The sequence below is a fragment of the Cinclus cinclus genome, chromosome 7 (genome assembly GCF_963662255.1).
Source record: "Cinclus cinclus chromosome 7, bCinCin1.1, whole genome shotgun sequence".
In the NCBI taxonomy this organism is placed as follows: Eukaryota; Metazoa; Chordata; class Aves; order Passeriformes; family Cinclidae; genus Cinclus; species Cinclus cinclus.
The window spans coordinates 17,738,192-17,751,449 of NC_085052.1; the positions used below are offsets into that span (position 1 = coordinate 17,738,192).

Sequence of the window (13,258 nt, forward strand, 5' to 3'; positions counted from 1 at the left end):
AATGTCCTCAACCCATTGGTTCAATTTTCCTTACACAAAGACCATTCATTCAATTCTGCTGCAACAGAATAGTGACAAGCAAGACGTGAGAGAGGATTTGAAGAATGTCTGCAAAGAACATAAGACTCAAATACAGACCCTACTGTATCAGATGTCTCAGGCATGAGACTTGTTTAAGCACCAAATACTACTTTACTGCAGTCTTTCATCTATAAAATACACTAGAGCAGAAAAATTACTCAGATGGAAAATATCTTGCATAAGCAAGGTAGATGACTAAGATATCCTAGGGACTATAAAAAACAGTGCTCTTTATTCCTATCCTTAGTCTATTTCTATCTATAATCACAGGGGGAAAAATGCTGAAAACATAGGAGGCACTCCCCTTGGTTTGTAGAATGTTAGTATTTTTATAAACCATGTCCATGTCTGATCCAGCAAAATCAAGAGTCTATACTCAGCATCTAACTTGAGCAAAGATATTGTAATTAGACCTCTGCTGGCCATTAGATCAGCTCTCAGTGTTGGTCAAGTACGACCCAACCTGGGGAATACCCAGAAAATGTTCTAGACGTACTCCACCTTTACAGTGACTGTCTTGAAGCAACCTACTCAACAGCAGTTTCCTGTTATTTCAGAGATATCTCTAACTCAGCCATTGTAACAGCAACAGGCTGTTCATTGCGTGCTTACCTGCATTAGCTGAATCACTCCCCTGACATGAAAGGACCTTGGTCTTGTCTGCACTGGGCCTAGAAGGTAGCAATGGAGAACCTCCCAACCACAGAAATTGCCTAACATGAAAAAAAAAAAGAAAAAAAAAGCCATTTTAAAAAAGGAAAAAAAGCCAGACACATTTGGAGTCATAGCAACCATGCAAATAGAGCTTAGAATTCTGGAGAGCAATTTTTTTATTGAACACCAAATTTTAAAGACATCCCAAATAGAACAGAAGAAATGTTTTCCATTCTAACAACACAAATATTTCTCTTGTTTTGCATTTCTTTTCAAGGTTTTCCTGTTGAAAAAAATAGAAGATTTCTCTTCTTCATCAATACTTCTGAATAGCCCTATTTAAAAAAAAATAAAAATCTATGGGATGGGTTTTTTTATTGAGCTCTTCTTTAGAAATCCTATTTCATATTTGAGTGAAAGAAATACAGTCTTCCACTGAGCATTTAAATTCATCTGCACTCTGGTAGCTGTTAGGTACTGTAATGTCTAGCACTTGTTAGCATTAATGCGGAAAGTGCAACCTCAAACTGGAAACAGCAGCTGAGGAGGAAGACTGCACTTTTTATTTTTGCATCTGTCATTGACATAGATCTGAGACATGAGAGTCATTTTTACTCTGCAGAAAAGAGATCCTGTATATAAATACCAGGAGACAATAACACTTGTTGCTTTGCAATGACTTAATTGGTTAATTCATAAATGGCTTTGCAACCCCTGCAGAGATGATGCAGCAGAACTTGTACCAGCTTCAGGAGTCATTTAAGCACATATCCTGCAATCAATGAGAAAGGAGGATTAACTGGGACTTGAAAGAAAAGGCTGAGTCTTGCTGAATTAGCGCACTACGTGAAGCATCTAATTATTTTATAAACTTTGCAAAAAAATGGCACCACTAAAGCAAATTGCTTCCATTAGATAGAATGTTATACCTTAACACATGTGGCTCAACAGCCTGTGATGAAAGCTTCTCAAACACCCTAGTGAGGGGCAGGTGCAGGGGATGTTTGTCACTGCAGAAAGCATCTTGGCAGGAGGTTATGATGGTGCTCAGCAGGCCAGACTCACACATCACCTGACGACTCTTCTCTGACTTCACCAAGGACTGGATATGATCAACCAGAGCACACTGGATTTCCTGGGAAACCTGAAATGGACACAGAAATAAAGTCAGAGGGCTGGAACTAAACTGTATAGGGAAACTGACTTATTCTATTTTAAATTGTTTTTCAGCTGTCAAATCCCTGAGTGCAAACATCTGGTCCAGAAAAGAAGCCCTTAAGGCAAGAGGCTCAAGCAGAGCTGCATAGCTGTTCTATCAAGCTCTGCACCAAAACACTGTGCTTATATTCATCCGAGCAGCTGCCTGGCCATCCACAGCTCAGCTTTCCTGCCTTGACCCTATGGCACTGAAGTAAGAAAAAAATCAGCTGTCATTCAAAAACAAGGGACCACCACCAAGGGCAGGTTAATAGGCATAAGCTCCAAGACCAACACAAGAACTCAGAATATATTTAACATTAAGCCTGTGGAAAGCCATGTTGACATGATCTTCTCTTCATTCTAAAAGCACTCTTCTTAAACAAAACTGTATCAAGCGATGTCATTGAAACAATTTTAAACACTTCTCTATAGGTTTTGCTGAATTGAAGCTTTGCTTCATTATTGCTTCTTAATGATCTTAAAGTCTCTCAATTATCATAAATTACCTTTAGAGCAATTTGTTCCCAATTAGAAATGCATTGTACCCCATTGACCTAACCAGATTTCATGTAAAAGTAACTGGATCATGTATTTAAACACAAATCTTACAAAGATAAATTATTCCATATTTCCAGGAGCTTTCAAGCTTCCTCACATGTTATTCTAGGAAATAGGAGTGCAAACTTTTAAAGAAGAGGACAACAGTGGTGACAGACAGGCAAATAAAGGCAGTGGGATTTGATTTTTTAACATGAGTGAGAAGCAACTGGATTCAGAACAAGCTTACTAAGTGTAAAGAGGAATTGAGCTCTTTTGCATTCTCCGAAATGCAGACAAAGCCAGTACAGGACAATTTCAAAGCCAACGAGCAATTTGTTTTCAGTGTCCCCAACTGCAACACTTAGAAAACAATACATCAATTGCAACATAGATACTGTTTTTGCAAAGTCAACTACCATTTGTCACATCTGAACGGTAAGTTCTTTGGATAACATTTTCTTCTCTCTGAAGGACTATTCACTGCCAGGGGCATACATTTCACTGTGCATCACATTACACATGGAAAGTGTCCACCTGACTAAACTACAGTTATTACAGCATTACAAAGTCTCACAACTTTTTTAATCTTTTAATTAATATTTTACTTCAGTTCTGACTGTATGCAGGAAAGTATGTGTCAATACCACTAAACAGAGAACGACACAGGTCTTGACTAAGTGAAGCAACTGGTTTATTCCATAATAAATCCAATAAAAGCATAATGATGTACAAAAAGATTGATTGTTTTCATTAGTCTAGCATCTCTGTCAATACCACTATTGCCTTGTTTGGAATAAAATGAGCTGTTTTCATGGATCTTTGTTCCAGTAAAATGAGATTTTCGTGGAAATATCAAAGGTGGCCAGGAAACCATGCTCTGTATTTCTATATGCACGGATTGATTTTTCTTAACACTTATTACTTGCACCATGAATCAGGATATTGAAGGTGCAATTAGAATGTGGCTGAGCTCTGCCTCAGATTAGAGTTTTAAGGGCAAATGTCACCAAGCAATTTGCCCAATCTGCTTAAGTAGTTCCCAGATTCTTTCTCTTAAGAGCCCATAGTTTCAAAACTTGGTAGCTGAATTTAATTCACTGTTATTCATCATAAAGATTATTATGCTATATCCAAGATAAGCAGGAATTATGAACTTTTGTCACTGTGCACTCACCTCAAAAGGATGCAATTTGCTTAGATTGAGGAACTATACAGCAGTAATTATGTGTGCATAAACACAGGAAAAATTTCACTTTTTTAACATCTACACGATAAGGGTCTTTTTAAAAGGTGCGAAATCCTTATTGATGGACCATGTTTTACTTTCACAACAGTAACTGTGACAGGAGCTCATCATACAAGAGATGTGGATGAAAAAAAAAGGAAAAAAAAACAGCTGTGCAAGCAATAGTATTATTTAGTAGAAGTATAAATAATTTACTTGATGAATTGCATGAAGATTTTTTTTTTTTTAGGTCTGTATTCAGAAGAAACCTGCCAGGAATAATAAGACAGAATTGAATCATGTTTTTATTCTCTTCTCAAAAGTTCTTTCCTTTCCCCTACTCACCCTTGTCAGATCTAGACAATCTCTGTATCTGATATTACAGATGAGAAAGATTAGTCATGACACTCTGAAATTTTAAAACTTCAGTCTAGGATGAGATATGTCTGAGAGGAAACTTCTTTCTTTTTAAGGTAGAAAACATGCTGTGAATATCCTGGGCCACATATCTAAAATGGATGTGAACCAGTCTCAATTTGCTCAGTGTTTGAAATATGTGCAACGTTATCTTTCATCACTGAACAGACAACATATTAATAAAAGGAAAATCTATCTTGTATGTTGTTAAGTAACATGGAGTCTGCTGGAAATTGGCTTAGTTCCAGTCATAGGCAAGAACAACAGCAATTTCCTCTAAATACAGTTTACTGACTCAGAGACTCTTTACTGACTCAAAACTCTCCGTCAATTTTAAAGTTCGAAGCAAGTTTCTGCACCCATGACATTCAAATGATTTTTTTATCATGCTTAGCAGTGGCAGGAATATCCATCCACAAATCTATTCTCCTCAGCTTTTAACTGTCATTCCAGAAAGTGTAAGAAATGGTTGAAGTGCAAAATCACCGGTTTAACCATCTGCTACTGGGTTTTCTACATTGACAGGCTCAACATTGCTTCAGCCCATCATTTCTAGAGTCTGACAAAGGCCACTGAGAAGCTGCAAAATTGGCTGGAAATTGATATTATTTCTGAGGGTCAGAATCAAAAGTACATTAATTTTATTGAGTTCCATTACTGTTTCTGTAAAAGCAGTGCTTTCTCATTGCCAGTTCTGTGAAAGCAAAGGAATCGCACATGACCTGAACGTATTCTAAATTTTTTCCAGATTGCTCCTGGACACTCAGAGCTAAAATATCTATCACATCACTAAAACAAGCAGAAAGAGATGAGTTATTGTCTCTTCTTTTCCACATTTGCTCCTAAAAAATGTACTTTTTGATTCAGTCTTAAATTCATAGCAAGAAGCCCCCTAAGACTTTTTTATTAAAGTCTGCAGCACATCCACAAAGAAATTATTTCATCTCATCTAGCTGTTAAATACTGTGGCACTAGAAAAAAAAATAGTACCCTGTTTGGGACAGAATATATCTAACTAAAGAGTAATTCCTTCAGTTATTTTCCTTCTAACAAGTAGCTGTCCTTCATTAGTCACTGAGGTTAAACCTTCTGTATCAGACCTTGCCTGACTCCCGTGTTCCAAGTCGAATCTCCTGGCACAAGGATTCATGCAGTGGTATAGGTTACGATTAAAGGTATTAAAGTCCAAACTATCACGTCTCTACCTGGCAGCATCAGTGAGCTTCCCAAGCTCTAAAATATTCTATTAATTCTCTCTCTCATTCAATGATTTTTTGAATAGAAATTGCCAGAAAAATTCTAATTTCCCTTTATTCTTTTTTTGTGGGATATTTTATGAGAATTCCTCAAGACATTTGTTAACTCCTATCTAGAGTTTGACTCAGGACCTTGAATAATAGTGGTCTAATTTTACCTGAGGCAATCATATTCACAACTGCAATACCAAAGCACTACCAGTAAAAATTTCTTATTGACTAAGAAAAAAGGAGTGAGAAAAAAAAGAAAATATGAGCATACTTAAATACATAGCTGAAATTGATGGAATCTGTGCTCTAGTCATTCATATTTTTAAGAACACTGCCATCTACTGAGGATCTGAGAGGCTCTCCCTCTTACAGATCTTAAGTCCTGGAGACAATTTAAATTTCTTGATGATGCTTTCATCCAGTTAACCATTCTACTTGTTTTTCAGAAATTAATTACTGTAATTAACCAAATTTCACTAGCTGATGGCTTGATTCCAATAAACAGACTTGGAATGTGCCAGTAGTTACTTGTCCCTTTCAGAGCTCTGGATGAACAACTTGGTTTTATTTCAGTCTCTCCATATGTACTTTGACTACATTCAAGTATTTTAGACCAAACAGCCAATACAATATAGGCAGTATCTTTATTCACAGTTGGTGTGTATATGTATGGAAGGTTTGACAAAGAAAAGCTAAGCTGCATTAGAAGTTTATGGACCATTAGGACTGAAGAGTCAGACTGTTCTGGTTGCTAGGACTGTTGGCAATACTTTAAACAGTTTTCAGGGCCCTTCTACATTATGCCTTTGCAATCAGTATTCTGTAACAAAGAAAAAAACATGTACTGCATCAGGCAGGTACAGAAATGCTTTGGCAAACTGACAGCCAAAAGTCTTTTTGTTCTTACGTCTGTTGACTCAGTGAAATTTGTGCTGTTCCTCCTGACAGTGTTTTAGGCAAATTTTAGTACTGGCACATTTGCAAAGACTAAGAAATTCCTGGAAATGAAGCTACAGAGAAGTAGAAGGTATTGTTTAGATGGCATTTTGATATGTTCAGACTCACCTGAGCATGTCCTTCTTTGTATAGCTTTGGCAACAACCTCACCATGACACAGACAGCACCCGGATGTACAATGGTGCAGTCTCTCCTTTCCAACCTGCAGTAAAAAGACACATCATAATCATTATTAACAACAGCAAAGAGGCTCTAACAATGTTCCAGCAGGGCACAACATTAAATCCATCTAGTAGCAACCAGGCTCAGCACTGGAAACTAAGAAAACAATACAAATAACCCAGAACAGCTGGATGCCTCCTTAGAGTAATAAAGACAGGATATCACCTGCTCATGAGCTGACATTTCAAGGACCTACACATTCAAAGATGTGCAGCAGCCTCTTTAAACAAATTTTGCCTTTGAAGGTATTTGCAGAGCAGAAAACAGAGAACCAGAGGAATCACTGATGCATCAGTCCACAAGCAGTGTTAACCTTTTATTTTCTGGGAGTTTATAATTTGGGTTATACAGTAACTTTAGTACTTTAAAACATAATGGAAATAAGCAAAGGTGGAGACAGTATTGATGAAATCTATATGCCAGCTTCCCCTTCCAACACCAGAATTTGGCTAAATTAGTAAACAAAAGCTGAATATCTGCTTTCACACCAGTTTTCATTATTACCACTTATGACCTTTTTATGTTCAGGCACAGGCAGGAACTGAGGAATCAGAGACATCTCAGAGAAGATCTGCTAATGTCATGATGCAGGCTGAAGGCCAGATGTATCTCTATATAAAGATGAACCCACAGCATAGCAAATCCTCTAGTTTAGGCACTACAGACTCATCACATTCAGAGTATAAACAGCATTTCTGGGTGCACCTCTGAACAGGAGTTGTGATGTGTGTACTGTCAGAAACATCTGTCCCAAGCAGAGCTCACAAGAAAAGCAATGGCAACATCTAATGGCTGCAATTAGACTGACAAAATAAAGCACAATATGCTTTATGGATCGTATAAAACACAACATATAAGAGTAAACATTAAAAAAAATATAAAAATATGAGGGATGTAAAGGAGGGTATAAAGGCTGCAATTAAACATGTTTGTTAGCCACTCCCAAAAAGGCTCATCTGATACAGCAGAGCAGGGAGTAATGTGTAGCACACTGCCACACAGTGACAAATAATTTTTACTGCACCCTCAAGAAACTTAATTTCAAATTAATTGCTCATTTGCAATATATTCTGTGCAATAAATCAAAACCAGGTCTGGTATAAAGAGTTGTTACAGCAGTGGTTTCAGTGTGAATACGTACACCTGCACTTGACGTGAACGTGGGCAAGATTTTAAGTGTCTCAGAAAAAAGTACACTGAAAAAATGCTCTCCTCCCATCTCCCTGAGAAAACCCACAACATTTTAAAAGAGAAAAATCCAGACTCACTAAAATCAATAGGGATAAAATCATGGTTGGAAAACTGCCTGGCTGGAAACAAGCTTGGCAGGTGAACATGAGTGTGCCCAGGTGGCCAACAAGGCCAATGGCATCCTGGTCTGCATCAACAACAGCAGGACCAGAGGAGTGACTCTTCCCCCGTACATGGCACTGGTGAGGCCACAGCTCGAGTGCTGGGTCCAGTTCTGCGCCTCTCACTATAAGGACATTGGGGTGCTGGAGTGTGTGCAGAGAAAGGCAACAAGGCTCTTGAAGGGTTTTTAAGAATATTATATAAGCCTTATGTCCAGACTTCTCTGTGGTTGCCATCATTTTATGGCCTTAGTACAGAAGCTGCGTTCCCGTTCCAGCTCCTCACCTCTGCAAATATCCCATGTCCCACACTCCTGCCCCAGGGCTATCCAATCAGCCCCGCATTCCACTCCATCTATCTCACCAGTATCATGTGGTGGACTGCAAATCCGCTCTGCACTGGCGCTACTTAAACATAAGACAAATAAGAGGCTTTGGGGACAAAATGAGATGCAGCAAAGAACCTGAAGAGCCATTAACACAGTGAGCTGTCTGTGCTAACAGCAGCTGCAGCTTCCATGATGCTTGGGTGGGCACAAAGAAGGGCTTGCCTCCCAAAGAGACCAGCCCCAGTTAACACAGCTTGCAGCAAGTTATGTCTAATCACCAGGAACAAAAGGAAAACCAGAAACCCCCATCTGCACAGAAAGTGTTTCAAACATTACTACAGGAGCACAGAGGGCTGGGTTTGAGATGGGAATGACAGGGTCAATTCCCCTGTGTCCCAGAAGCTTGTGGCACCCTTGGCCACAGGACAGTGGAAGGGACTAGAATATTATCTTGCATTAAAATGCTAACTTTCCTATGCATTAGTCACAGGCTCTACAGGATCACCTCCTTTCCCTGCCTCCTTGGGAATATAAAATATATGTTGCAAGATGGGGCATCACAGGCCACCTACACTGAGTGCATTCAAGTTCCTCCTTTCAAGCTGCATAGCTGCTGCCTGAAACCTTTTCAGGGGGAAGTGTGAGTGTGGAGTACAGCTAAGAGGAAGCTGCTTTAGGGGAACAACAGGCTTGTAGAAACTATGGGATTTCTTATTCTTATTTCATAAAATTTACTGGTGGAAAAGGATTCAGGCTATATGGCTTGAAGATTATCAGCTTTCCAGTACATGTTCCTCTTTAGTGTTTGCATACACCTGTCATGCACAGTCTCCAATCATCCGTAGCTAATCTGGTTGCCTTTTGTGCCTTCACATCCCAGAACCAAGACAAACAATCCCAAATCAGACCCTGGGAACTGAAAGGGTCCCAGTTTACAGGATTAATATCTCCACAAGTGGTATTCAGTTGCTGTACAGCATCTCATCTCAGCAGGCAAAACAACACAAGGAAATAGGAAGCCTTGCTGGTTTGAGAGCTAGTGATTTCAGAAAGACAATCAGAAGACAGAGCCACACCCCACCCAGCATTTCCCCATCCTACTCTTTCTCCCTTAGTATCCCTGGGCCTCCCTTGTACACACACTTCAACAACAGACAGTATACTTCTCACAACAACAACCATCTGTATACTCTTTGCACATGGCCCGATGTTCCCCCAAATCAGGCTAGGAAGATCTGCTTGGAAAAGAGCATTTATTCCTCTTGAGCTACCAAGTGCTCTCCCCAGCACTGGGTATCTAACCAGAAACTTCCAGTGTAATTTAAAGAGTGGTGATAGGGAACAAACACCTCCATGACTACTTTAAAATCTGTTGCACACAGAACAAAGAAATCCACACCCATGTTTTTTACTTGCTTCAAACAAGTATAAATAATCAGGAATGCTTATTCAGCCTGCCTCAGTACTCAGGGAAAAGAGTTCTGCTGACCTCAGTGGTAGACCAACTACTGCTACAAGTGGTAGGTGTTATGTCTTGGTCTTTAACTTGGAAGGTGACTTTGCAATAATCTACAGTAAGGGTTGAAAAAAATCTCACACTTATCAACTTAGCTTTTTCAAGCATAACTCCAACCAGAAACATAAATTTGATAAAAGGATTAAGATACAAGATAAAGCTAGAGAAAAATGAATGGACATAAAAATCTCATGAGTTACAAAATGCAGGTGATTCAGAACTGATGCACAGCTGACAGCTATGCTGATTTCTGATATAGTCTTCCTATCAAGGATATATATTTTGACATAAACCTTCATTTAGTGAGGTAGGCAGCATGACTGTTCCTTTTCCAATTTTCTCTATTTCAACATGAATAAATGAGAATGTGTCTGCATATGTGTTTGGACACACGTGCATGAGGGAGCATTTAAAATACCTCAATATAACTTTTATTTTTAATGTATCGAGTGACTAGAAGCAGCTTTCCACATAATTGAAAAAGTCAAAGTTGATCACTGCAGGTTCAAGCAGTGACTAAGCATAAGCTTTAAGTCCCAGAAACCCTCTAAAACTCTATTCCTGCTCCCACTTTGCAGGTGTCAGAATCTTCAACAAACTCTGCAGCTCTCGGGGGTGTGTGTCCCACTGCTGCACTAAATCCTTATAACCCAATTTTTCCATCATTTACCTTTCCAAAAGCATTGAATTCTGCTGCCTGGAGGCCTGGGAGATGGGATTGAACCGATTTGTTTACCCTTGGCAGGTTATATCACACCTTACCTCCGTTTACTACCATATAAAATGCACGTACCATCCTTAGTACTCTATTTGCTGTAGTAAATAAAAACTTACTTCTCTTCAGGGCTTCCCCATAGCATATAGGCAGAGGCAGGTAATTTGTTGCCAGGTCTTTTGCGAGCAACAGGATGCTCTTCTTGAGTTTGGGGTGCCTCCTTATCATCTCTTGATTCTTCTCCCATCTTTGGCTTGCTCTCTTTAAAGTAACTTTCCTGATGGAGGGTTCCTTTGACCATATGATCAAGAAAATTCAGAATCCAAATGCAGTTTTTCAGCCATGCTGGAAAAGATTCTGAAGAACAGAATGCTGCATCCAAGAATTCTGCAAATGTCCTTTTCTTCTCAAGGCTCACAGGAATTTGCCTTTTCCCTTCTGTCCAGAAGCATCCAAGTGACCCGAGATCCTCTGCCATCTTTTCAAAGAGACCATTCCTCTGGAAGAAGTTGCTGTTGACAGGATCTAGATGCAGGGCTGCAGTTATGCCCTGAAGAGTGTAGAAAACCAGCTCCAATATGCAATGCTCTCCAACTGCTGCCCACTGCCCAGATGGGGGGTCCTGCAATGCACCTTCCATGTCTGAGAGGAGGGACAGGAGCCCATTGAATCCACTGCAGGTTCTGAAAGCTGAATGGCTCTTGGGACTCTCTAGTATCCTCAAGAGTGACTACAGATGTTGGGAAGAAAGGAAACAAAAGAAGCACTTAAATCAAGGGACAAAGAAGCTTTAGAATATTTTAAAATTTCAAGTTTGCACAAAAATTTTTTCGCTGAAATTTCACTCTTTGAGGTGGGAGGGGAAGGTGGTCAAAATAAAGGTCATCACTGCACAACTTCTCCTGCCTTCCCCCATATACCAAATGAATCATACAACCAACACTTGAATACACCCTTAGGAGCCACTAAAGCAGTCAGCCTAACAGGTACAGAACAGTGCTCACAGGAGGAAGCAAAGAAATCAAATTTCCTGCTTTATGTATCCTAGTCAGTTTGGCCAGAGGTTTTCATATCTTTGGCTGTTTTATCATCAGGCTTCTCGGACTCTCTCAATAAACCTGCCTTTGCCCTAGAAAAACAGAAATTAAGATTCATTTGTAAATACCCTCATATGGAAACTGGCAGGAAGGCACAGCTCTCTACAGCCAAGTCTTCCTGCAGCCCTGAATGCACATAAGAGTCCATACTAGACTTTCACTCATATGATTGAGAAGACCCTCGAAAAAACACAGTGACACAGAATGGCACAAAGAGCATTGCAAGCAGCAGAATACCTTTTCTAAGCTGAGGTATTTTTAAAGTTTGCACAACACTTTAGTGGAAAAAAGCCATAAAAAGTAAGACCTCAACACAATGAAGTAATTAGATTTTGTCTAACTTCAACAGGCTTAAAGCAGGTTGTAAGTGAATGCCACTTGACAATGTTACACATACATAAAAATAATTTAAACTATTTGCCAATTTTGAATTCTAGGGGCTTGCCATTTTAAAACAAATCTGGAAAAGTTATTAAGAGCTGTGGAAGTAAAATTGTTGGGAAAAAGGAGCTTGCAAGGAAACAGTCTACTGTATTTTAATATAACTGATCCCAAGGTTTTGGGATGTCACACAAGTCATTTTCTACAAGGACTTTCCAAATTTGATGCTGTACTTTTGCACACTGGAAAGGGTTAATTTTACACCTCCCCAAGAGATAACCAATGAAAGAGCTTTACTTCACAACCTCCTGAGGAGGAACAGTTTTTAACAGAAATATATCTGCCTGTAACAGGATCTAGGATTGTGAGAAAGGGTTGGTAGAACTGAAGGGGGAGGGGGCACTCTATTACTGTCATTCAATTTTGTATGATAATGTATCAAACCAGGCAGAGACTTCTGAACAGGGAGTAAATTTAATAACTTAGAATTGAAGTTATCAGGATGGCTTTAACACATTCCAGAGTAGGTCAACAGTAAACACATTTCCTCCAGCTTTAACTCAGTTAGAATTTAATCGCCTATGAGTTAGTATTCCTCTGTCTTGAATCTATAAAACTGATGTCTGCTGGAAAACCCCTAACTCAGTTACTGCTAACAGAATTTATTTCACACATTCCATTATTTGTTATTCCTCATAATTGTCCATGAGCCACACTGGAATACGGCAGTGCTAATTGCATTTGGGCTCAGGCTTTTACAGCTAAATATACATTAGCAAATCAATCTGAATTTGTGTGTAACACAATCACAGTCCCAATGGATAAAGAAAATAAATTCATTTGCTTACATTATGCTTTAATGCACTTATCATTTGTCCAAATTAGACACTGAAGTTGCATTTATTTTCATATTAGTTTGGACACCATACTCAACTTTTCCACAGGTATTGTTAAAGTTTGCTGTTTCAAATAAAAGCTACAAACTTTTTCCTTTTAGTTCTTTTAAAGAACATGGTTCTTTTATTATAGAAGTAGTTGCTATATTGTACAGAAATTAATTCCATTCACACTTGACAGAGAAGTTAGAAAGATGTTTTAAAATCAGTGCTTACAGCAGTGCTGCTTTTCAACAGGATGCCTATGACCCAAACCAAAATAAAGCACAGTGATCCTTTCCTCTGTTTCATTAGGGATCAGACACTCTGGGGTCAATAGAGGCTATGACTACTTCTAATTTCTTCCTCCAAACATTCATAAAATTCTTCCTTTTCATTGCATCACCCCTTTTTACATAATACTTGTGCTTGTGAGAAATGACAAAATTA

The 13,258-nt window shown here is 39.0% G+C and overlaps 1 protein-coding gene across 1 annotated transcript in view; it reads right to left on the reverse strand.

Moving 5' to 3' along the window:
- The window catches only part of WDFY4 (WDFY family member 4), a 117,306-nt gene that overhangs the window by 88,938 nt on the left and 15,110 nt on the right, over window positions 1–13,258 (reverse strand). Inside the window, exons 11-14 of the mRNA XM_062496929.1 lie at window positions 10,575–11,185; window positions 6,430–6,523; window positions 1,665–1,879; window positions 694–794 (exon numbers count right to left, since the gene is read on the reverse strand). Of these exons, the coding sequence (XP_062352913.1) occupies window positions 694–794; window positions 1,665–1,879; window positions 6,430–6,523; window positions 10,575–11,185 (1,021 nt within the window). The remainder of the gene's footprint in view (window positions 1–693; window positions 795–1,664; window positions 1,880–6,429; window positions 6,524–10,574; window positions 11,186–13,258) is intronic.